Source organism: Sphaerodactylus townsendi, linkage group LG04 (assembly GCF_021028975.2).
Source record: "Sphaerodactylus townsendi isolate TG3544 linkage group LG04, MPM_Stown_v2.3, whole genome shotgun sequence".
Lineage (NCBI taxonomy): Eukaryota > Metazoa > Chordata > Lepidosauria > Squamata > Sphaerodactylidae > Sphaerodactylus > Sphaerodactylus townsendi.
In genome coordinates, this window is record NC_059428.1 from 82,198,090 (window position 1) to 82,222,326 (window position 24,237).

Genomic DNA, 24,237 nt, shown 5'->3' on the forward strand with positions numbered 1-24,237 from the left:
AGAGAAACAAGTGTCTGAAGATGTTATGAATGAATGCATGAGGCAATGTACCAGCATGGAGAGGGATGTGAAATCAGTAAGTGGGCTCTTTGTACCCAGCTGATGGAGCTGACAGTTGTTCTCCTAAGACTTCCTTGCAAAGTGTGTTTGTGCAGTTTGACTGATGCCCTGTTGGGGTTTCTTTCCTGCTCTTTTCATTTGAAAACAGTGCTTTAAAGTTTTCTACTCTGCACAATGAGTTACTTCCTGTCCTACTGTAAAGGACATTGCAGTGCTGTGCTGTCTCAGTACCAAACCCTTCGAGCAGAAGGCTTGCTGTGTGATATTTTGTTGAAGGTAAAAGAAAATGAGTTTCCTGCTCATAAATCTTTGCTGGCCTGTTCCAGTGATTATTTCAGGGCTATGTTCAAGAGCTATACAAAAGAATCTAAAGATGCTATCATTCACCTGCAAGTCATCTCAGCCATTGGTCTGCAACATGTTCTGGATTTCATTTATACTTCCTGGTTGCCCTTGTCTTTTGATAGTTTGGAAGATACTTTGGAAGCTGCCACTTACTTGCAAGTGACTGAGGCAATTGGCTTGTGCAGCCAGTACCTGGCTAATAATCTTACTCTGGAGAGCTGCTGTTTTTCCGCCAATGTTGCTGCAAAATTCTATTTACCAGATGCTTTGTTAGCAACTGGAAAATATATAATTACCAATCTCTGGAAATTGCTGGATTGGGATTTTACTGGGCTGTTTGAGCTGAACTTCCAGACTTTAAAAGCAATAGTAGAATCACCTGACATCCCCATGGTCAAAGAACGTGACTTGCTAGATCTATTGCTGAAGTGGCTGCGGCATGATAAAGTGAGGTTAACACATACTACTAGCCTGTTGGAACATATACGATACGGTCTTATTCCAGTGGAAGATCTGAGAAAGGTCTACACGCAGACGGAAGTACCACTGACAGCTCCCATAAAATGCTTAATCATAAAAGCAATAAACTACCATTCGCTTATCTTCAGACAACCAATCCTTCAGGACAAGTACAGTACCTTGAGAAACCAGAAGACACAGATTATCCTACTTGGAGGTATGATTGCACATGAGGGGTCTGTCAGAGATGTGGTGGCTTTTGATGTTTACAATCACAGATGGCAAACTTTAACACAGCTGCAGAACAGAGTACAAAATCACTGTGTCTGTACAATTGGAAACTTTTTGTATGTATTAGGTGGAGAAATAGAAGATTTGAAAAGTGATCCAAAATGTCCCGCTTTGACAGTTACAAACAAAGTTCAACGCTATGATCCCAGATTTAACAAGTGGATTGAAGCCACAAAGATGCTGGACAAGAGATGTCTGTTTTCTTGTTGTGTCCTAGAAAACAACATTTTTGCAATTGGTGGGCAAGGTGAAAATGGATCATTGCATTCATCAGTGGAAGTCTACAACATTAGCCAAGACAGATGGACAAAAGTTCAAAATTTGCCCTGTAAAATGCATGGTCATGCAGGCACTGTTTGCAAGAACATCATTTATATATCTGGTGGCAAACACATGGATCAAACTAACACAAGCAAAGATATGTATTCACTGGATACTCTGGAAGGACAATGGATAAAACAAGCCCCAATGAGTATTGCTCGGTTTGGGCATCAGATGGCCACAATCAGAGATAGGATTTTTACATTTTTAGGGCTTTATGAACCATTCTCTGAAATTGAAATGTATGATCCTGCTCAGAATCAGTGGACACGTTTAAAGCCATTGGTCTATGACCGATTTAGTTATGGTTTGGCAGTAGTGGAGGAAACTGCACTTCTCATTGGGGGGAAGAAGTGGCAAGATTCTCAGGAGATTCCAACTCAGGATGTAGTTGGCTATGATATAGACAATGACTGCTGGGAAGAAATCTGCAAAGCTTCCTTGCCTTGGTATGGATTGCAGTGTGCAGTACTACAGCTTTCTGAATTAGCTGAAGCTAAGGATGTTCAATGATAAAACAACAAAACATCTTGCTGAGCAGGAACATCTCTACACGGCCAGTTCAGCAGAGTTGTAAAAACATTGGGATTTCTACATATTATAAATGTAGTCCAGTTCATAATACTGATACCTAATGTTGTAAAGCTGCAAATGGCATTGACCTTTATATTACAAAGCATTCTAAAAAAAATACAGCAAGACAATGTAAGTGTTGCCGGAAAGAAATTGCAGACTAGCATGTATTTTCTTTGCACACTTAACTGGACAAGAATGCCTTACCTAAAATGACTGTACAATGAATAAGATGATCTTATAAGGTGGTCTTGATATTTTTAAGATTGCTTGATGCAGAAATTCAACCAGGAGGAAAAAGATGCCTATTAATGAACTTTTGTATGTCAACGTGTTTTTAATTTTTTAAAAGTAATTCGAAGAACTGTGAAAGATACAGGAAATGTTTGCCCACTATGTGTGAGGACTCAACAGGGATGTCAATGTCCATATAGAATGAGGGCACTGCTTCTCGTTCTTGCTGTAGTTTGTCTTTCTGATGTCCTCACATAATCAGTCTGACTGGTGTCACATTGGGATACAGCCAGATCCCTATATGGAAACTGATTGACTAGAATTATCACAAGAATATGCCCATTTTTAGAAATGGTGCTAAAGCTGTAGATTTTTTTAATCCCCCCCCCCCCCCCGCAGTTAAAAACAATCAGCGAACAGTGCACAATTTTTTAGGAAAAATATAACAAAAGAGAGAACTCTTCACTTTCTGAAACTGCCATTTCATTAACTGAATTTAGATTGTTGAAAATTCAGCATAGTTTTTGCCCCTTAACACTGAAGAATTATCTCAAAACTGTATGTTAAAGTAAGAGAGACGGTTATTAATGGATCTAGGACAGTGGTTCTCAACCTTCCTAATGCCGTGACCCTTTAATACAGTTCCTCATGTTGTGGTGACCCCCAACCCTAACATTTATCCATTTTACAGATGGAGTACACTGATGGAGAGTGTCTTAGGCGACCCCTGTGAAAGGGTCATTTGACCCCCAAAGGGGTCATGACCCACAGGTTGAGAACCACTGATCTAGGAAGTATAGGGCTGAGCAGAACATGTAATAGCAGGGACCTATGTCCAGCCATTTAAGGATGAATACACTGGAGTCCATGCCCTGCTGGGTTGTGCTAGTGCAAATGTTTATTTACTAATGATTAATTTTTCCACCACAATAGGGTGTACTAACCAAAGCCATAGATGGCAGGGTATACGTTTGGATAAGTTGAAATTTTGTGTCAGCTTGCTGTATTGATGCTATAGCTTTAAGAAACTCACTGCCAAAAATAACAGTGTTCTCTTTCTATATTACTACCAGGGAGGGGTAGTTACAAGCTTTGTCATTTTAAGCCTGGGTGATGGGCAGATTTTGCAGCTGAGGTTTTTGATTCCATTGTGTTTCGTTTGAGTGCATATCAATGTATGAACATTCATCTGGACATTAATTACATTTACAGCATTTCTAGTTCTACATTTACATCTTTCTAGTTAGAAAGATCATGGAGTAAAGATGCACATTAGTTCTTTAAGTATAGTGCTTTTAAAAAGCAATGGAAAGAATACAACAGCTTGACACAATATAAGCTGAATTTACTCCTTGAAAGTTGTAACTCTTGTCTCCACCAAGATAATGTGCAGACAGAAGAGCTGTTGCATAGCAACAGGTTGCTGTCTTGTAAACGGTTTGACAAGCCAGTCGTGAGAATTTGCTGGCATGAGGGTGCTATGTACCAGTGCTGCACAGCCAGATGGATGAAGGGAATGTGCTCATTCCATAGGTATGCTTTATTCCCCAGACATCCACCCTCCCACAAGTCTAGAGCCTTCTATAGTCCACATTATTATGTACTTCTCTCCCTAAACGGGAAATGCTTCAGTGTAAGAAAAAGTGTTTACCCTGCATAGATCTGCTTTTATCTGTTTAATTTAGCATATGTGATAGGTGGAGGGAAGCACAACTGACTTTTTAAGGATGAAAAATAGTGGTGATATGATATTTTTATTCTGTTTCAACTGTTTTTGCTCTTGGCTTTTATTTTTGTTGACAATTATTTTAACTTCATTGTGGTGAGAAGGCTGCATGGTATATTCCAGTCTTGTCGCTTCTTGGAAGTTAAACAGGGTTAGTATTTGTACGGAAGACCTCCAAGGAAGATTCTGCAGAGGAAGGCAATGGCAAACTACATCTGACTCTCACTTGCCTAGAAAGCCCCTTGTGGGATTGTCACAAGTCAGCTATGATGCATTTTTGATTTATTATGGCTTTATTCTCTAAGCTATGGTATGAACTCACCTGAGGGTCCTTTAGGATAGTGTGGCAGGGTATACATTCAACAAATTAACAAAAACAAGAAAGAAATGTGGGGATGGTAATCATAGTGGTGTTCATTTTAGCCTATCCATAATTACTGGAAGACATGATTAATCAGTTTGCCATAGTATGGATTGGAAAGCCAATCACAGCTTCCCAATATACATACAGTAAAATGCATGTATGAACAATGGGCCCAAATTATTCTCCACAAACAATTTTCAAGTGTTTTTTTCATACCTTGATTGATTTTCTGTGTAAGAGAACTATGTACAGTGACAGTGACTATTGGAATTGGTATGTTGCTTTGCTTGAAACCCTGTCCCTCCCATCTCCATCTCTACACATTGCATTTGAAATTTATTGAGTACCCCAGAAGACTTACTTATCTGTGTGGTGAGTATGAAACAACACTCATAGGAATTAAGAAATCCTGTTACTATAGGGAATACAGCAGGAGAGAATTCATATAACATATGAGCATTCCTCTTACATTTGTGTAGCTTAGTACTGACAATCAGGCTATGGTTTCCCACTTGATGTTGATTAGAAAAAAAAAACCCAGCAAGAATCTAAAATAAACATATGGAGCAAGCATTGCAATTCATTTCAGGTCAAGCAATTTTATATGAGAATTATACAAAATAACACAAATCATAACTAACAAGTCATGCAGTTCATAAATTATTTAATACAAACAGATTCTTTCAGATGATATAAATATTCCACTGAACCTGGAATTCCATACAAATCTTAATGGGCGATTAGTCATTTGGGTTCAAATTATTACAGAATTACTTAAAATGAATTGTAGAAAGGCCACTTTCCTGTACAATTGTGCAAAATTTGCAAGACACTCACAATCAAAAATAAAGTTGAAGAGAAATCATTTCTGTTAGTCTCAAGAACAGAAACTTTTAGTGTGGTGAAAAGTTTAATAGTACATTCACTGAGTTATACAGGCTATAAGTAAGAGTTCAGCTTCTTAAAAAGAGTTATAAAAACTTTATACCCTTTTCTTATGTGTGTACTGTTTACTAATCTGTATTTCCATTCCTTAATCATGAAGGAAAATCTAAATAAGTCACAGAGATATTCTTGCCTTGCTCACTCGCTGCAAAAATGAAGGTGTTGATAAAGGGCAAAAATACATAATTTAGCATTTGTCTCTTACAGCCTGTGCCAGGCAAGACAGGTTTCATAACAAATACATAATCTTTTATAGCATTTGCTTTCATTGGATATTTGGCCCTATTAAATTGGGTGTCTCAGGACTGAGGTCCTTAATGCAGCCAACATTCTACTGCTAGTGTCCAGAGTGAACTTTACCTTCTGGAGTGTTTCTATACAGCAACAAAAAGCAGTTTTGACAGCACGGGAGAAGTGCTAGCCTGATTCAGGGTGGTGTATGTTTTGGCCGTGCTGGGTAATATCTATGCTGGAGAAACATTTCCTGACCCTCTTGGTTTAAATACAATGCCTCTGCTATCATTATTGCTACTCTAGGAAGGGAAGGGGAAAAGGTATTTGCCTGCCTATCCTTTTGCCTTCTTTGTGCAAGGCTATATGCATTGAAATTAGGAAGAGGCTTGTAATTTTCAGTTTCTTATTTTGGCCTTGAAACAATGGCAAAGGTCACTACAGAAGGGACGAAGCTATCAGTTTCCCCTAGTTCAGTAGAAAGATCATTTGCATACAAATATTTGAGTGACAATTCTCATACTACATTGCTATTTTTAATGACCTCAATAAGCTTCTACCTCTTCATCTTTGCAGCCCCACTAGTTTCAAAGCACAGATCAGAAACTATCAAACCACTTCTTAATTTCACCTCATTTCCTACATTGTTGTATAAGTTACATACAAATAATTAATAGTGAAAGGAGAGAAAGGAACTGTACACAATCAAGGTCATATATAATTCTCAAGCATATTACAAGTTATTCCACCAAATCAATTGAGGCATCTGTCAATTTTCACATGAAAGAACTGTGCCAGTTTCCACTTGTGCAAGAAACTCCCCCCCACCAAGAACTTAAAAACAATATTTTAAAAAACAAAACAACATGGGATGTCATTAGGGATTAAACAGGAATATAATATATTGTCGAAGGCTTTCATGGCCCGAATAACTAGGGTGTTGTGGGTTTTCTGGGTTATTTGGCCGTGTTTCAGTAGCATATTCTCCTGACATTTTGCCAGCATCTGTGGTTGGTATCTTCAGAGGATCTGATGGTAGTAAATCAAGTGAAGTATATATGTGGAATGTTCAGGATGGGAGAAGAACCATTTGCATTGGTTAAAAGTGTTAAGGGTTCAGTTTGTGTAATTTGCATGTGTCAAGTAAAATCCACCCATTTTAGCATATGTATGGAAGAAGAAGAAGAAGAAGAAGAAGAAGAAGAAGAAGAAGAAGAAGAAGAAGAAGAAGAAGAAGAAGAAGAAGAGAAGAAGAAGAAGAAGAAGAGGAGGAGGAGGAGGAGGAGGAGGAGTTTGGATTTATATCCCCCCTTTCTCTCCTGTAGGAGACTCAAAGGGGCTGACAATCTCCTTGCCCTTCCCCCCTCACAACAAACACCCCTGTGAGGTAGGTGGGGCTGAGAGAGCTCCAGAAAGCTGTGACTAGCCCAAGGTCACCCAGCTGGCGTGTGTGGGAGTGCACAGGCTAATCTGAATTCCCCAGGTAAGCCTCCACAGTTCAGGCGGCAGAGCGGGGAATCAAACCCGGTTCCTCCAGATTGGAATGCACCTGCTCTTAACCGCTACGCCACTGCTGCGTTGCTGCAGTTGCCTGCAGATGCCCTCATTAATTTGATTATGCAACTTCAGTGTCACATACATATACTAAAATGGATGGATCGCTTAACTACTTTACTACCATTAGATCCTCTGAAGATGCCAGCCACAGATGCAGGCAAAACGTCAGGAGAAAATGTTACACAACCATACAATCTGAAAATCCCACAATACCCTAGGAATATAATGGGTTGGCGTCTGGATTCTTATGAATAAATAGTATATGGTTTCAGTGCTGGATGACCCGTCTGTGTTGAAGCACCCTGATTACAATTTTGCTGGCAATATTCATGTACAATTGGTCCTAGGTTAGTCTAGTTCTGTTCAGCCTACTTACTATGAAAAATTAAGTACAATTTAAAATATTTAGTGTGGACTCTAAAAGACAGCTACAGATTTAATTGTGTATATATACATTCTGAGATAGTGATTTTGAACCTGTGAACATTATTGGCAATTTTCCTACAGAAAGGAGAAAGAAAAAGGAAAAAGAAGAGAAAAACAAACAAAAAACAAAACAAAAAGGCTACCAGTTTGGAAAACAGATGATCCCACTTCCTGTGTACCAGAATTTGCAAAATGCTTCCAGTTTTGTGAGCTATTGAAAATATTTGACATTATAAGGACATTAATTTTACTGCATTGACCCTTTGGTTAACAGTACCTTTTTTGTGTAACAGTAAGAAATGATCAATATCAGTCATACATTTTTAAAAATCTGTGCCAAAACTACAACAAAAAGAACCCTTTACTCTCATATTAAATTTATACTTCAGATGGTCTGTTAAATATATTTTAAGTGTCTAGAAAATGATGCTCTAAACTTCTAACATGAAGTTATGGAGTCTGATATTTTTCTTACGCCCTGACTATTAGTTAAAAAGCAACCCTTATCACAGCATTATACTTTCCTCAGAATTTATGAAAATACATAAAGTATTCCATCAAATATAAAAGTTTAATTTCCACATTGGCCAAAACAAAGGCCACACTTTGAAAATATAACTGAATAATTTACACCAATAATATACTATTTCATAGGAAACTGATAGACCTTCAGTAGTAAAACACTGCATTTATGCCAACTTTTCCTTTGATAAATCAGTGTAATCCTCAAAAATATACTCATTAAAATATTTTAATTGTTAAAGACACAGTCCAAAGAAGAAGAATGCATGCCACTTCAGTTACAATGCAACACTCTTTGAGAGAAACCCTCTTCAAGCAATGAGATCTGTTGTAGCACCAATCTCAAACAAAAGTTACACAATCCTTCCCCCAACACTGCTTCTTTGGATTGTGGCCAACATTTGTAAACATAAACATAAACTGACCATCAGCAGCTTTAAAAGTATATAATGTTATATTCACACAATAACTACGGAAAATGAACTTCACTTGTATCAGAGACATTAAAATAGATCTCCTGTACATTAATATAAAAGCTATTCTGTGCATTTGAGCAAAGGTCTGGAGTGCCACGGAAGGGCAAAGACAAAAACTGTTTTTATACATGTGTTTCAATGTAGGAATGAGTATGTGCTAAAGAGTCTAGAAGAGCATCAATTTCATCAGAGTCAGTTACAGGGTCCTCTGTGGGTTTGTTCTGAGAAATATCCAGGAAGAGGTCAAGGTACATTTGTTTCCAGTCTTGAAAATCTTTAGATGTCAAGGCTGGATTATCCAGAACTTTATCTATGATGGCTACTTCTTCTTCTCTGGCCTAGAAGAAAACAAGTCAAATATATGAAACAAGAGTGTACCAGTGACAATTTGGAACAACTTTTACCTTGGGTATTCAGTGGCTTGTTGATAATGGAGACAACAATATCATATTCTATTTATGGTACTCAATTTTGTATTATTATTATCCAGATATTAAGTATGGAGTTTACAGATCTGTTCTCTTTCCTGGCTAATAATTTGTGTTCGTATTTTGATCATCTGATATGCTTGTCCTGTATTTATTTTTTATTTTATAAAACTTTATTTTAAAACATTTATATCCTGCCATTCTACCCTCACAAGAGCTACTAAGAAAGCTAACAAATTAAAATACACATAATAAAATCACATTTTAAAACATCTAAAGCCAACCAAAATAAATACCCACACACACATTATTGAAATAATTAAAACACTGGGTAGTAGGTGTAATCGTCAAGAGAACGATGACTCCTCCTGGTAGTTTCATGTAGATGTTAGAGAGCATACAGGATATGATAGAACTTTGTGTTACCTCAGAGGCCACGGAGTTGAACAGCAATCCCTCAGCATCACCTCCTGAAACCTGCCTTCTAAGTAGGGCTAAAATCACCAAGAAATGGTGGCTCCTACTCCCAGCCTGGAAAGGCTGTTCAGAAAGATAGTAGAGATGACCAACTTAAGTTGGAGATGTCAAATGGCTCCGTGTGTGTGCGCATATAGGAAGAAGGGAGAGATAGAAAAAAGGCAGGCAGCAGAACACAGTGAGGATCTGTGGAGCAGAGTCAAATCAATGGACATCAGGGATTTCCTTGAACCACTGCCTTTATTATGGTTGGTGTATAGGTGATTCCAGGATATTTCCAGCTTTTCCATTGACTGTTACACTCTGTATAAATCTGTCAAATGTATAAATCTGTTTTAAGTGCAAAACAGAATTTTGTTCAACTACAGAAATTTGGAAAATAAGATGAAACCACTTAATTGAGTAATTGTTGGCTATTCACTTCCAGTTGCCTGTCCTCTTTCTTCTTTGAGTTTTTGGGCTCCTTTTAAATCCTAACCCAGAATGATGGGCACAACCAAAAAATGGCCACTGTAGGAGGTAATGCCAACTACAAAACTGTCATTATGGCAGGTAGAGCAACACAGAGACAAATATCAAATGCATGGGAGAAGAAGGGCAATTTTTAAAATACACTGGGAAACAGGAGTGAGAGAATGAACTAACACTGAAGGCAGCTGCTGCTGAAACAATGTTATTTTAATATGTACAGTCAATCAGGTACCTAATGACCAGTTAGGAGCCCTGCTGGACAACAGCTCTATATGATTCCATTTATTTACTAAAAACATCAGAAAGGTCTTGGAAGGCGTCAAGGTACTTATGAGAATCATGTTTGGTACCCCTGATCCAGTACAATTTACTATGGGCCATTTACTACAAAAACATTTCCAACTCACACCTTTGCTTGATATGAATGGTTCAGAAAAAGTTTGTCATCCAAGATGGGCTGACATTAAAGATTGAGGAAGGTCATGAAGATCTTGAAGCTTTCTATATACATGCATAGGAAAGATCAATGAACAGGGCAATGCATTTAAACACTGGCCGTTTCCGCACAGCCACGCTCTGGGGTGCGTCGGTGTATACGATGCCGACACCCCCCCGGGACCATTTGCACGAACGGTCCCGGTAGGGGCGGGGAAGACGGCGCAGGGCAGGGGGGGCATGTCCCCAGGCCTGGACAACGTGCCAGAAGGTCGGAGGGAAGGGAAGGCGTTCAGGAAAGGGGGGATGGCACCTTCCAGCCGCAGTTGGAAGCCACTGTTTCCGAAATACCTCGCCCAGGGAGCGAGGTTCGGAAACAGTGACTTTGCGCCACTCGGGGGTTGTGAGGCTGCCGCTGCTGCAATACAGCAGCAGCGGCCATGCGAATCCCTCCCCAGGGATGCTGTTTTTAGCGTCCCTGGGTCGCTGTATTCCGCCCGTGCGGAAACAGCCACTGTGGGATACTAGTGTTACAGTGATATTACAGAGGGTCAAGTATGTTGGACTGGGCCATTAACTTTCATTAAAAGTTTTCTGCATAATTTGGCTCAGATGATTAATTATCCCAAACAGTCAGATCAGCAGGCATATACATAATTCCCCACAGTTCCTTTATTTCAAAAAGGTGCACAGGTACATGGGAAATCATCCACATGGAAATGGACTTAGTTTCCATGTTTCATTGTATACAAAAAATATCTCAGTGTCAGTGAAATCAACAGTCTGATGGATCACATCCCTGTTTATAGCTCAGTAGCCACAATGAAACTAACCTTCATGGACCAAGGTGTGCGGTTTAACATCTTGACAAGCGAGCCTTTACTCTTTCCCTCTGAACTACTTGTGGCATTTCCAGCATCAGCCTTTCTGATATGAGTGGGAAATACACACACACACTGTGCTCTACAGAAGTTCCAACATGTGTGTGAGATACTTCCATTCCCGCATTAACTCACCTTTAAAGTGCTTTTCAGAATTCGCAACTGGTGCAATTTTTCATTAACTACTGGATCACTGCATCTTTTAATAAATGATTTCTTGTACTCCATCTTGGTTGAAATTTGATGGTCTCCTAAAGGGGACAAACTAGCTAGTTCCAAAGATCGGTACAAATCTTGCAGGGAATCTGCAGGTATTTCTTCTATTGTTTCAGCTGTAAAACATACACAAAATTAGCTACATAGTTTACAAAAGGAAGTCTAAAACAGGGAATGTCAATCTGTGCTATAAACTATGCTTAAGTGAAGAAAAATGCTTGCTTGAGCATATCCAAATTCAAATGCAACAAAAATATTACAGAGAAAACATTGCACTATATGAAAAATTAAATGTGGTCTCTTAATATGCATTCATGCAGAAAGATGCTCACATGGCAATATGTAATTAGTAAGCAAACTAATCTGTGATGAACACAGGAAGCCACATTATATGGAGTTATAGAATAGGTCAATGAAGATCAATATAGTCTACTCTCACTGGCAGCAGTTCTCCAGGGTCTCAGATAGAACCCCGGCGTCATCCACTACCTAGTCCCTTTAAATGGAGATGCCAGAGTTTGAACCTGGGGTCTTCCTACATCCAAAGCAGATCTTGTACCTCTGAGTCACAGTCTCTCTGCATATTAAGATCAAATTAGTGTTTTCAAATGGAAATGAAGCAGTTGATCAAAAATATGATTATTTTCACTTGTACATACTATTTTGTTATGACATGTGGTCAAGACAATAAATACTAAATGAACTGGATGCACTGGAACCTCCAATCCTATTTGAAGGAGCTGTAAAGTCATAACCACAGCAACAAAAAATCATGGAGTTAAACAATGCCATCTGAATTGTTTAGTTCTTTGGAGAACAGAGTTATCCAGCCGAAAATATGACTGAATTGGAAAGTTTCCAATTCCATAGCACAATGAAATTATTCTGGAATTGGAATCATTCCAGTTCCATACCTTAAAATATACTGTGCTAAATACAGTTAATGAAACATGCCTACTACTCTTTGAATTTTTGTGACATTTTAAAGACATCTTATCATTTAGGAAAATACACAGATTTTGAAAGAAATTTGTGCTGTGCTATTACAATCTTCCTCTAGTGCAGTGTGCTTATTTAGAAGGTACCAAAATCGCAACTGCAGCCTACAAACATGCTGATGCAATTGTTGTGCTATTTTGGTTTGACAATTGTGGATAAGGATTGTGAGCTTGGTTCAGATTTTAGTCTTTGGTTCAGATTTTACTACTACTAGCTCCTGTAATAACCTTAGACAAACTATTGCTCTGTAAACAAAGCCCTCAAATTGCAATATGGGGATGCTATGACTGGTCTACTTCACGGATGTTCTAAGGATTACTGAGATGCCATCTGAATGCTTGAAACATTGCTTTACATTCTAGAAATGCAGTCATCTCTGTCAGGCTGTTTTTCAATAAAGACTCAGACCCTGGGATGATATTCCTGTGTTTTATAATCTTGTTTGAGTGCATCTCCTTTGGCTTTTCTTTTGTACCATTTGTGTTTGTACCATTTGTGGATTTAGTTGAAAGGTTCAGATCACAGAGGGATGCTGGGAAAAAAGACTGAAAATTGGCTCCAAATATTTAGAGACATTATTGCACTGGGACATTATTATCCCTAAACTGTATGTCTAAAGGATATTAAGAACACTGAGTAAATCTTTGCACGAGATAGGGAAGAAGAAAGCTTTGATACCAAAAACAACAACAGTACCTGGAGGTAGAGTTTGCCTGTCCTGATAATCTGTGTCTCATCTCACTGTCAGAGAAATATATTCTATACACATTTGTAAAAAAAAAAATACTTGGTGTCAAAGGCTATATAGTGGAGAGTTGGTGTTACTGTCACTTTGAGAGAAAGTGAGCAATGGCATGAGCCTGAGATGAGCAAAGGTTTATGGGATATGACTGCTCAGAGAGATTGAGTTTGAACTGAAGTGAAAGTGACGAAGGCAGGATTAACTCAGCAAACTATTTCTCTAACTCCAAGCTCCTTTCAAAGCAATCCACGGTATTCTCATATTTCCCAAACAGTTATACTGAAAAGATTGCAAGGGGAGATTAATGTCCATTCTTTACATGCAACTTTGTCCAGTAAAATTAAATGAAAAAAAATCATATTAGAATTACTGCATTTCAGGGTTGCACAACTTATTACTCTCAGGGTCACTTTTTATTGTTATTAACTGAAGAGAGACACAGCACTGTTAGCTGTGTAAAAACCAGAGAGGTCACAGATAGGAATAGACTCACAAAAATCACATGCTTTAAGCTTTACAGTTGTTCTTAATGCTACTAGAAGATTCACAAAAATGGCACATTGCAAAATAAGCAGAGAGATCCATGTATTCTGTTTATTTGAACCTGTTTCCATCTATGTTCTAAAGTTTTAGAATGCTAACCTTCCTTTGTAATAGCTCCTTTGTAAAAACTCTGTCCCAGTTTTGGCTGGACCCTTGTGTGTATACATACATACATACATACATACATACATGTGTATGTATAATGTATGTATGTACATACACACACACACACCACATTATGTATGCAAGTATGCCAACTGAGTATAACTCTTCATGCATGTGAGGAAGAGGTCTCTGACTCACAAAAGGTAGACATAATAAATATACAATCTATTATTTTATAAGCAGAGAACAGACTTATCCCTCTTAAAAGACAGTGAACCAGATACAACCATAATTCTATAAAAACTATTGTTTATAAAAATCATAATCATATCTGTTATTTGTGGAGAGTTCGGTAATATTTGTCCTTTTTCCTGCAAATGTTCTTAAGGTGTTGCAAGCATTAGAGAACTTTGCACAAATAATATATTATACCCTAGTATAAAATATATTTTCAACCACTGTCTTAATATTTGGGATGCCCCAGAGGTTAAAGTATCAGAACTGTCAAATGTATCCTATGATTTATAGAACATAATTAGGGAGGTATACCGAATGAAGCCTTTACACATCACTACTGTCAGTCCACATACATCAACTCTCTCAAGACTCATCTCTTGAATAAAACCTTCTTGAACTATCTGAGGGTCCACTTACATATCATTCATGATTCACTGTCAGAGTTTGTTTTTTATCCCTCTGTCTCTGCAACTCACCTCTCCTCTAGGTATTGTTGATGGCTAGCATTGTGGGGAATATCTATATACAGATTCTGATATTCCAAGATTTCTGCACTTAACATGTGAAAATGTCATGGAGTCCACAAGATCATCTCATCAATGTGACAACTAGCGACATGTGCAATTGTTATACATAATGATTAATAAGTAGGTTAATCACTATCTCCTATGTGGACATGATGTGTATATGAAAAGAATCACATCTGCTGTAGCCTATGCCATATGTATGTAATTTACGATGACTAGCATATAGGACTAATTAGCGTTTAGTGGCAAACTATCTTAAGCTGAAATGATTGTTAATGGGCCAGTAATGGAACAAGTGTTGGTTTATGTAGTGCTGTACAAATATTACACAACAAAATATAAAGTGTTTATCTCCACACAGGGAGCTTTAACTCTTGATAGCTTATATCCTGAAAATCTTGTTGGTCTCTTAAGGTGCTACTGAACTCATATCTCACTTTTCTACTGCAGACCAACATGACTACACTCTGAAACCATCTGCATACAATTCTACAGATCCTCTCTTGTCAACAGAGAGGAATTAATGTTCTTTCAATATATTGGGATATGGAATATTTCTTGGCAATCTTTACATCCTCTTCCAAACCAACCAACATATGTTGAACTATGACAATGGCAAGTTTTCTGCAGAAATTCTGCCCAGATTGGTGCTAAATTGTGTAGTTATCTGGCAATCGTCATGCTTTCTTTTTTAAAAGGAGTCTTCAGAGAGTATTAGAATAATCATTGAGCTCATTTCACATTATACGAGTTATTTGTGAAACAAATGCTATTATAGCATGAACTGCCTTGAACCAAACCTCTTCCCTTACAAGGGTAGGCAGATTATATAACTGTACAAGCACCTGTTCATCATTCAAGCTCCCAAGCACTGTTGGAAGTTTTCTGTCTGGAAGTGCCATTGGGAATCACAATACTTATAAACTCTGATATTGCTGACACAAGCGAGTGGGGGGAAGCTCTTTGGATCCCTAAGATATTGACAATGTGTGAACGTAGAAAAGTCTCTGTCTAAAGCCAGAAATTCTAAAGGTAAAAACTGTTGTTTGTACAAAGTTTGCCTGGGCCTTGGTGCTTTCTCCCAGCTCATTTCCACAAACACCTCTGCCAGTCTGGCTTGGATCACTTGCAGAGGTGGGATCCAGCAGATTCTCACAGGTTCCCGAGAGTAGGTTACTAATTATTTGTGTGTGCCGAGAGGGGGTTACTAATTGGTGATTTTGCCACACGATTTTTGCCTTAGTTACGCCCCTCCTCTCAGCAGTAGCGCGCAGAACTTGAAGCAGTCTAGCAGGAGGTGCACCGGCGTGCATGGCAGCCTGCGCGCATTTGTTTCCCGCCCAAGGACCGGCGCAGCGGCTGCATCCTTGCCACAGCCCCACCCAGGAAAGCCCCGCCCCCGAAATGCCCAGCCACGCCCCTGTTGTGCCCCGCCCAGCCCCATTGGCACTACGCCACAGTTTGAATCTCACCACCATGGGAACCTGTTACTAAAATTTTTGGACCCCACCACTGATCACGTGCAATATTTCAGCAAATGGAAGGGATTCCAGTCAGCCAGGCAGATCTTCCTTGTCTCTTTCTTGTTCCTCCCTGAGATGCTGAGGAACAGGAGACTCTCGGGAACAGCATGAAAATGGAATCAAACTTATGCAGGAAGAGGTAAAAATTGGCAACAAAATCACCCTGCCCGGTCGATTTGCAGAAATCTGCTATGGGACCCAACCAAGTACAATCCCATGCAGAGTTACTAGAATCTAACATCATTAAGGTAAATATGTCTGTTAGAGTAAGGATACACAGAATTGCACTGAAAAATCAACCAGTTTATGAGGGATAATACAGCTCCTATCTCAGTCATGATGTGACCAACCAGCATATGAACATCTTATATACTATATCTCCCTATATAATAGACCAGACAGTTTTAAATTAAAGAATGGATAGAAATATTATTCAGATTGTAGTGCTGGTGGGGGAAGAACTGGGCTTTAGGAAATGCAACTATCATCATCCATTAGCTCTAGAAAAATACTATGAGATATCAGGCATTTTTACCAACCAAAATGCTTACAAGTAACATTATTTAGTTGAAATCAGTGTGTATTACATTAGGCTGTTCTACAATATGGATGAGTAACTTTCTTGAGCTATTCTGAATTATTATTATAGGCAATATTCTATATTTTTAGCAATCATGAAGAAAATAAACACGTTGCTACTAGTAATAAATTTTAGCTATCAAGAGCTATTATGAGCAACTGTCCGTTTCCTACAAGATCTTTTAAAGTACCTTGAAACTTTATAACGCAATTAATTAATTATTCCAAGTTAATACAACCCATTTTTAGTGTATTTACATCTTTTCTTTAAACTACATACATAAAGAGTATGTGCTGATTTATACTACACATGGGCTTTGATCTTGTCAAAGGAAAGAAACATCCTAACAAGCTCCTTAGCTGTAGACCATAAAACATAACTATTGTCAAAAAGAGCAAAGAAAGAGAAAAAATATACAAATAAAATCAATATAAAATTAGCAAAAAACTAATGGACCGTAAAATATGTGTGTAATAATGAACACATTATAAACCTATCCACTATCATTTTGCTCCAGTAAAACCAGATCAGACTATGAATATTTTAATGTAATAGTTACATGAGTCATATAAGTACTCAAGAAAAATAAAAAAATGGCCACTATATTTTGACTGCAGATTAATTTGTTATGCTTCTTCAGTTCTAGATAACACCACATTAATGTTATATTCATGTAATGTTAGCAGGGAATTCTGCTATGGTGGGTAGCTGGGTTTTGTCTTTTCCTTTTCTGTGTGATGGGGATGATCCTGACCTTACGGAAAAGTTTACTGCAGATGACATTATACAGTTATTCCTTCCTGTGTTGTGATATAAATGGTTACAATCAATGGTGGGATTCAAATAATTTAACAACCGTTTCCGGTGGTAGGATTCAAATAATTTAACAACTGGTTGTTTACAAGCACTATTTTAACAACCAGTTCTGCCGAAGTGGTGCGAACCTGCTGAATCCCACCGCTGGTTACAATGACAAGACTGTGCAAAGGGTTCAATGATAAATGGTGGGAGAGGCTGGACTTAGCCACATTAGTCATATGTTAAATGTGAGCAACGCTTGGGGAACAACATCTGCCAAGTTTTTCAGGAGAGGTATTCACGTTTTAATAGGGAACATATATTCTCAGTGCACAACCTTCACTCAGTTCACAAATTCCTCTTCATTGGTGATATATGACATTTACCCTTTATCTTTACTGTCGTGGCAAACACAACAGATAAATTAATCAAGAAAGCTTCATATGAGGGTAATAAATCTATATCCCAAATCCAGTGGTGGAATTCATATAATTTAACAACCGGTTCCAGTGGTGGGATTTAAACAATTTAACAATTGGTTGTATACAAGAGGCATTTTAATAACCAGTTCTGCCGAAGTGGTGCGAACCTCCTGAATCCCACCACTGCCCAAATCCATGTATTTGATACATTAATGCCCTAAATACTGTCATACATTATTACACAAATAATTTTGAATGGGCAAGCATCAAATAGTTGTTCAAAAGTACCAAAATAAGTTCAGTTCCACTGTATTGCTTGTGATTTGGTTTCATACACTAGGTATGGCAGACAAAGGTCCTAAGTGACACATATAAAAACAATCACAAAAACGTGATGCTATTCCATCTGTGTATACGTGTGCAGACATGGGGGATACTTGCACATATCGGCACAGTTACTGATAAGCAATAGATTCAGTTTAAAAGACAAACCAGTGTGCTGTGCTTTAGATTAACTGCTTCCAAAGAGATTCCCAGACTAATATGTTATAGATGCTCCATGTAAACACCTTTCTGTGCTTTTCATAGTGGAATATAACCCATGTTACATGGTACTGTGCCTAAAAAGTAAGGTTGTATTTGCAAAATTACAGGACTTTCCCAGATCAGGTGGAAAAAATTGCATGTTCAGAATTATTAGATGAATTCTTGGCTTGTACAAGATGTTTTATAGATGGTACATCACTGAAAGATATAGTGAAGATGAGCAAAAATTTTAAAGGAACCTGTTGGAAATGCAAAGAAGAAAATGGAACATTTTACCATATGTGGTGGACATAAAAAAGCGAAAAAATATTGGAAATAAATCCAAGCAGAAATCCAAAAAAATACTGAAAATCAAGTTCCAAATGGATGCAAAGACTATACTGTTGGGAATTCTACCAAAGAATTTGCCAAGAATGTACAAGAATTATTCTTATATTTATTAACTACAGCTAGAGTGACATTGGCATACAGATACTTGTCCTGACTGAAAAATGTGGGTAAAAGAAGATGAGAGAATACTCTACAATGGCAAAGCTTATTAGTATTGTAAACAGATGTCCAAAATAGGAATTTCATTAGAAACAGAAATTATATTTCTTGCATTGTCCTGATATGTCTAAATAATGTTTTGGAGAGGTAAGAAGGGCAACTAAAATATGGTACTAATGGTCAAAAATAGATCCAATGCACTATTATCTGCAGATGTTTTTGAAAAGTAAGGAGGGGAAATGTCTGATTTGTAGTTAATATAATTAACGTGCAGCAGATATTTTATCTGTTCTGACCTTTAAAAGAAGACTAATCTTAACAGAGTTATAGTACTTGCATAATGATAGATAAGAATGGCTTTATATAATTTAGAAAACTATAAAAGTCAAGACTGTTTAAAATATGTGACCTTTGATCATTTTTATCCATAAGGTTTATTCTTTCACATTTTGTTATAATATAATTTATATTATGTTACTTTTAAAAATATAACATTAATAAAATATATAATAAAAAGAAAAAAGAAACAAAATTGTACATATACTAGTATATAAAAATAAGAAAAATTGCTATTCTTGATCTAAATTCTTGATCTAAATAGCCAATAATAGCTATTCTTGATCTAACACTGAGGGACCCACAGGAGATGCATGCCTCGCGGGGGCAGGCTCACCAACCCTCATGTTTTTGCAAGCTGGAGCCACTAGATTGGGAGACTTAATATTCTTAAAGACTCGCGTGAATATGAGATCATAACGATTGGCAAAATACTCTTTCCAACTGAGCAGCTGGTTTGGGGAGGAAGGTGTTGCAAAGCTTAGGATCATCCTGTGATGACTGTTGTAATACGGTAGGTGTTCAAAAGGTCTGATTTGAACCTTCCTCGGGTCACTGTTCAACAGTTTACTCAAAGAAGTCCTAATTCTATGGAGATTAGACCATTTGCCAAGGTTAGACTTCCACCTGACATCTATTTCCTGTATTGTATATGCTTTTTAATCCGTTTTTTATTATTGTTGTACTGTTGTCTATGCCGATAAAGGCTTGCTATGCTATTCTTGATCTAAATTCTAATAATCCAAAATTTCTAGAATTTTTCTCAAAAAATAAAAGTTATATTGGCATGAAAAAAAAGGAATTCCTGGCTCATCACAGGTACCTTTAGAATACCTAAGAATATTAGAGGCAGATTGACTAGTATTTCTTTGTTGCCACTTATAAAAAGTAGCAAAATGGTAACAAAGAAATACCAGTCAATCTGCTTCTAATATTCATAGGTAGTAAGAATAAAATCTCTTGTTTCCTTTGTAAAAATTGTTATCATTGAGAAAAGACTATTGTAATTTATCAATTTTATTTTTAAGTAATACACAGAATTATGCCAAATTAATCTGCCATTAATGTCACAGGCTGCTATTTACTTCCCTTCCAATCACCACTGTAAAAAAACTAAAATCTGAATGCATGGTGGTTTCAATATATTTGTTCCTTGGACAAACTGTAGCAAGTAACAGCCCTATCCAAAGGGAAGGAACGAATCCACTTGTGGGAGCGGCGCACTAGCCATGCCAGCGGGTTTGTCCTACCTGGAGCACTTGGTTGCTGAACCCCCAATACTGGAACGCTGCGCTGAAAATGGCATCAGCACCCCAGTGCTTTTGACCCTGCTGCTGGCCATGTGGGGAACTATGCCAGTGGGCCAGAATGGAGACTTACATTACCCTTTTGAATCGTCAAAGTCTATGAAGTCCAATGGGGATTTCTTGCTGTCAGGGAGGCATTTATGCTTGCGCAGCCTCTCTGTGCCACCGGGAAGCCTTTTGGGGAGTGGCAGGGTGGGCTGGCTGCAGCACCAGAGCTGGCCACCTGGACTTGTGGATGGGGCAGGAAACTCAAAATAGCAGTTAAGAGATTTTACATTGCCGAATTCATTTTCAAAAAACATTTTAATTTGTATTTAATTTCAAAATTTCAGGCAATTCTAGGTAGACTTTATAGATCTTTCAGATTGCAAAATCTTGTATACACTAAGCAGTGATTATTTTTTAAAATGGTAATCTATATTTATACAAGAAACAAAGAAGGTCTATTAGCAAACAATATTAACTAGACCACAGGTGTCAAACTCGTGGCCCTCCAGATGTTATGGACTACAGTTCCCATCATCCCCTGCCAACATGATGGGAACTGTAGTCAATAACATCTGGAGGGCTGTGAGTTTGACACCTATGATCTAGACAATATAAGCACATCTAAAACTCTTTCATTTTAACTGGATATATTAATGGCCCAATCGATGGTGGGGTGAAAGTTTTATGGTGGCTGGAAATGATGAAGCCACTTTCAAAGAGGAGTGGGAAGACGTGGAAAGAGGAAAAATGCGAAAACTGTGCAAAGACTCACTATTTTATTCCAATAGGCTGCACATGGTCTTTTACTAGTGTAAGTCGCTGGCAGCTAAAGAGGGCATTCCCAGGCTAAAAGTCCTCAGGAAGCCAACTAAAGAGAGCTCTGCCCCCAGGAAAGCCTTCCAGAATGCATCCATCAGTGTTGACAAGCCTATAGCAGGCCCAGTAATCTTAAATGAAAATGGAATGCATTTAACTACTTGCTTGCTTAATGTGTATGGAATTTTATTTTTATAAATAAAAAATAAAGCTTAGAAGGAGTGTCTTATTACTGTTAAGCAGATGTTGCATATTATTCACTTCTGAAAAATACGTAACTCACTTTGCTTTAATAAGAGAAATATATGCATTTGTATATAAATAATTATATATAATTTTATTGGTATTAACAGAATGCAATACCATACATTGACCTGACAGAAATAAAACATTTCAAAATATGTTTTAAAATAATCTCTCCATAGGATAGTATGAAATTAGCATTGACATTACAGTACATCCTTAGCTAAAAATAGAAAGAAATCCACATCCAGTCACAGAGATACAGGCAAATAATGATCCATAGGAGACCCAGTACCTACTGATAAAATCTGAATCCACTTTGAAAGGTATTCCAAGAAAATCTTGGTCTCAGAACCACCTCCTATGGACCATGAATGATTTACAGAGAATACTTTATGCCTGCGCTGCAAAGCAACATCACTCACATTTAAATCTTAGAAAGTATGGAGAAACTGAAGTTTTCTATCTCCAAAGTCTGAAACATTCCAGTGTGATGCATCACTTCATTATGATAGCCAGCATCTGTGCACCAGCTGATAAATCATTACAAACCAGTTAACAAACTCTATTGCAATCCTAAGCATATTTAATTGAACAAAAGGTTCAAACTACACGCAACAGGAACAGACCCATTTATTTAAACCCAGATATAAACCAGGGGCTGGAAGGTCTGATTTTTACAGGAAAAGAGCTGAGAAGAGCTGAACCATCCATACACTCAACTCTTATTTCATCATGGAACCTCTCCAAGCACATTCCTCCTAGCTAAGCTCCCTTTTGAAGTCAGAGCAGGGTCAGGGGGAACTAAACTGTTGGTATGGGAGGTTTAACAGCTGCATCTCAATGTCATTTTGCTGTAAAAATTGGAACCTAGTGCCCTGTTTTGCATGTGATTGGGCCTGTCCCAGATTTAAATAAATACAATTTTGTGTAGTCAATAGGATATAGTTTTCCAAGTTAACATGGTTAGGCTGTAAGTCTTGCAATAATCTGTGCACTCCTAAATGTGATAGAATACATTAATTCAGTATTATACACAGCAAGTTATTTTCCTTCACTAATGCAAAATACACCAAGAATGCTATTAGCTTTTGCCCACTTGGTCTGGATGGAAGTGACTGAAGTCCATTTCAAAAAATAGGATTTTATAGTTACCATAGCTGATCCCTCTTTCCTTCCTTGAAGACTGCAGAACACACCTGAGTGTCATCATAGCCCTTCCCATGCAATGACCCTCTTCCCCTTCTGTTTTTCCCAAGTTGGTGGCAGTATTTTCTGCAATGGTATTCCATGTAGCCATGTATTGCGCCTAGTGCCTCTGTAGAAAGGATGCATTCTTCAAAAGAAAAGCAATAGGTCTGGCAACAGCTTTGCCCTTTGTAAGACTTTCCTGGAGGCCCCTTACCCGGGCATTTGGTTGCCTATGTTTTAAAGTCAGTTCTTACTTATAAACATCAAAGTTATTCAAGAAGAATTGATTGGCTTTCTGAATGCAGGACATTAGAGGTTGCTTGCAAGAGGCTGAAGATGAGTCTCCGTCGTGCCAATTCTCTCCGATTTAAATTCTCTAATCAATAGTTTATCAATCTCTGAGTCCAAACGGTTCAGTGCCAAGAGAAGTGGATCCGAGTTGGCATGGGGAGGTTCTATCAACTCTCGCAGTGCTTTAGCCTAATATGATAAAGCAGTGATACAATATGGTAAAAGAACTGTGATGGGCCATTATTTCTATATCACATCAGTACTGCATTAGACACAGGATCATGCAATCTTAATAGAGAAAAGCATATATTGCAAAATTTTCATGTGGTGTTAGCTCTATGGTGTACTTTTTATCTGCATGCATTTTTAAGAAAAAAAGTCATTACTTTGTTCTTGACTAAGATTTCAGAAATTCCAGTCTCTGGTGGAAGAAAAGTAATTAACAGAAGTTCTAGACTTACAATTTGCATAAATCTATAATAATGATATAATCAAACAAATAACATAACCATAGACATATACTTATATCTTAATGTAATTTACAACTGTCCTATGCATTTCAAATTGCAACTGAGGAAATGGAAGAAACTGAGTTAAATTAAGTGTCCAGCTTTATCAATGTGAAATTTATGGTTTGGTTTCAAATGCAAAACAAACAAGTACAGCCACCCACCATCTCATCTAATAAGCTATCATAGGAAGCAACACTGAAAAGGGAAATATAAATTATATTTACTTCAGCTTGAAGTGCCATGATAAAATAAATTCAAGGGGAGTCAAAAGCATGAATAAAGTTTGGGCTTTTATTTATATGTAAAAATCACAACAATAAAGCCCATTCTATAAATATATATACACATATGGATAATACATTAGTATCTATATTTTATGTATTTTAATACTGTTGTTCAGTCAAAATTGGCTTCCACAGCAGCTCACAGGAATCAAATAATAACATGTGATAAAAATTCAGTGCTGCTGGGAACATATATATGCCTGTGTGTGTACACACACAGACACAGACATGGCTGAAAAATGTAATTTGCTTTATTGAGAGATCAATTAAAGCTTTGGCTGATCAGCTTGTGAGAACTAATTTTAGTTATTTATGGCTTA

General features: G+C 37.7%; 2 protein-coding genes and 1 long non-coding RNA gene across 14 annotated transcripts in view; 2 read left to right on the forward strand and 1 right to left on the reverse strand.

The window, feature by feature from the left end:
• Positions 1–24,237, forward strand: part of LOC125431050 — a 68,117-nt gene that overhangs the window by 348 nt on the left and 43,532 nt on the right. The gene's annotated exons all lie outside the window — the stretch shown is intronic.
• Positions 7–6,740, forward strand: KLHL34 (kelch like family member 34). The gene has a single exon (XM_048493572.1). It carries the CDS (start codon positions 235–237, stop codon positions 1,987–1,989), a length of 1,755 nt encoding a protein of 584 aa, XP_048349529.1. The 5' UTR covers positions 7–234; the 3' UTR covers positions 1,990–6,740.
• The window catches only part of CNKSR2 (connector enhancer of kinase suppressor of Ras 2), a 202,880-nt gene continuing 187,030 nt past the window's right edge, over positions 8,388–24,237 (reverse strand). For 5 of the 12 annotated variants that reach the window (XM_048493561.1, XM_048493560.1, XM_048493556.1 and 2 more), the window contains 2 exons: positions 11,358–11,554; positions 8,388–8,868 (listed from right to left, as the gene is read on the reverse strand). In XM_048493561.1, coding sequence (XP_048349518.1) covers positions 8,653–8,868; positions 11,358–11,554 — 413 coding nt within the window. In that variant the 3' untranslated portion in view covers positions 8,388–8,652. The other 7 variants (XM_048493571.1, XM_048493566.1, XM_048493564.1 and 4 more) reach the window with 4 other exon arrangements.

Coding starts and splice junctions, on each gene's coding strand:
- KLHL34 (XM_048493572.1), top strand. CDS start 235: ATGAGTTACTTCCTGTCCTACTGTAAAGGACATTGCAGTGCTGTGCTG.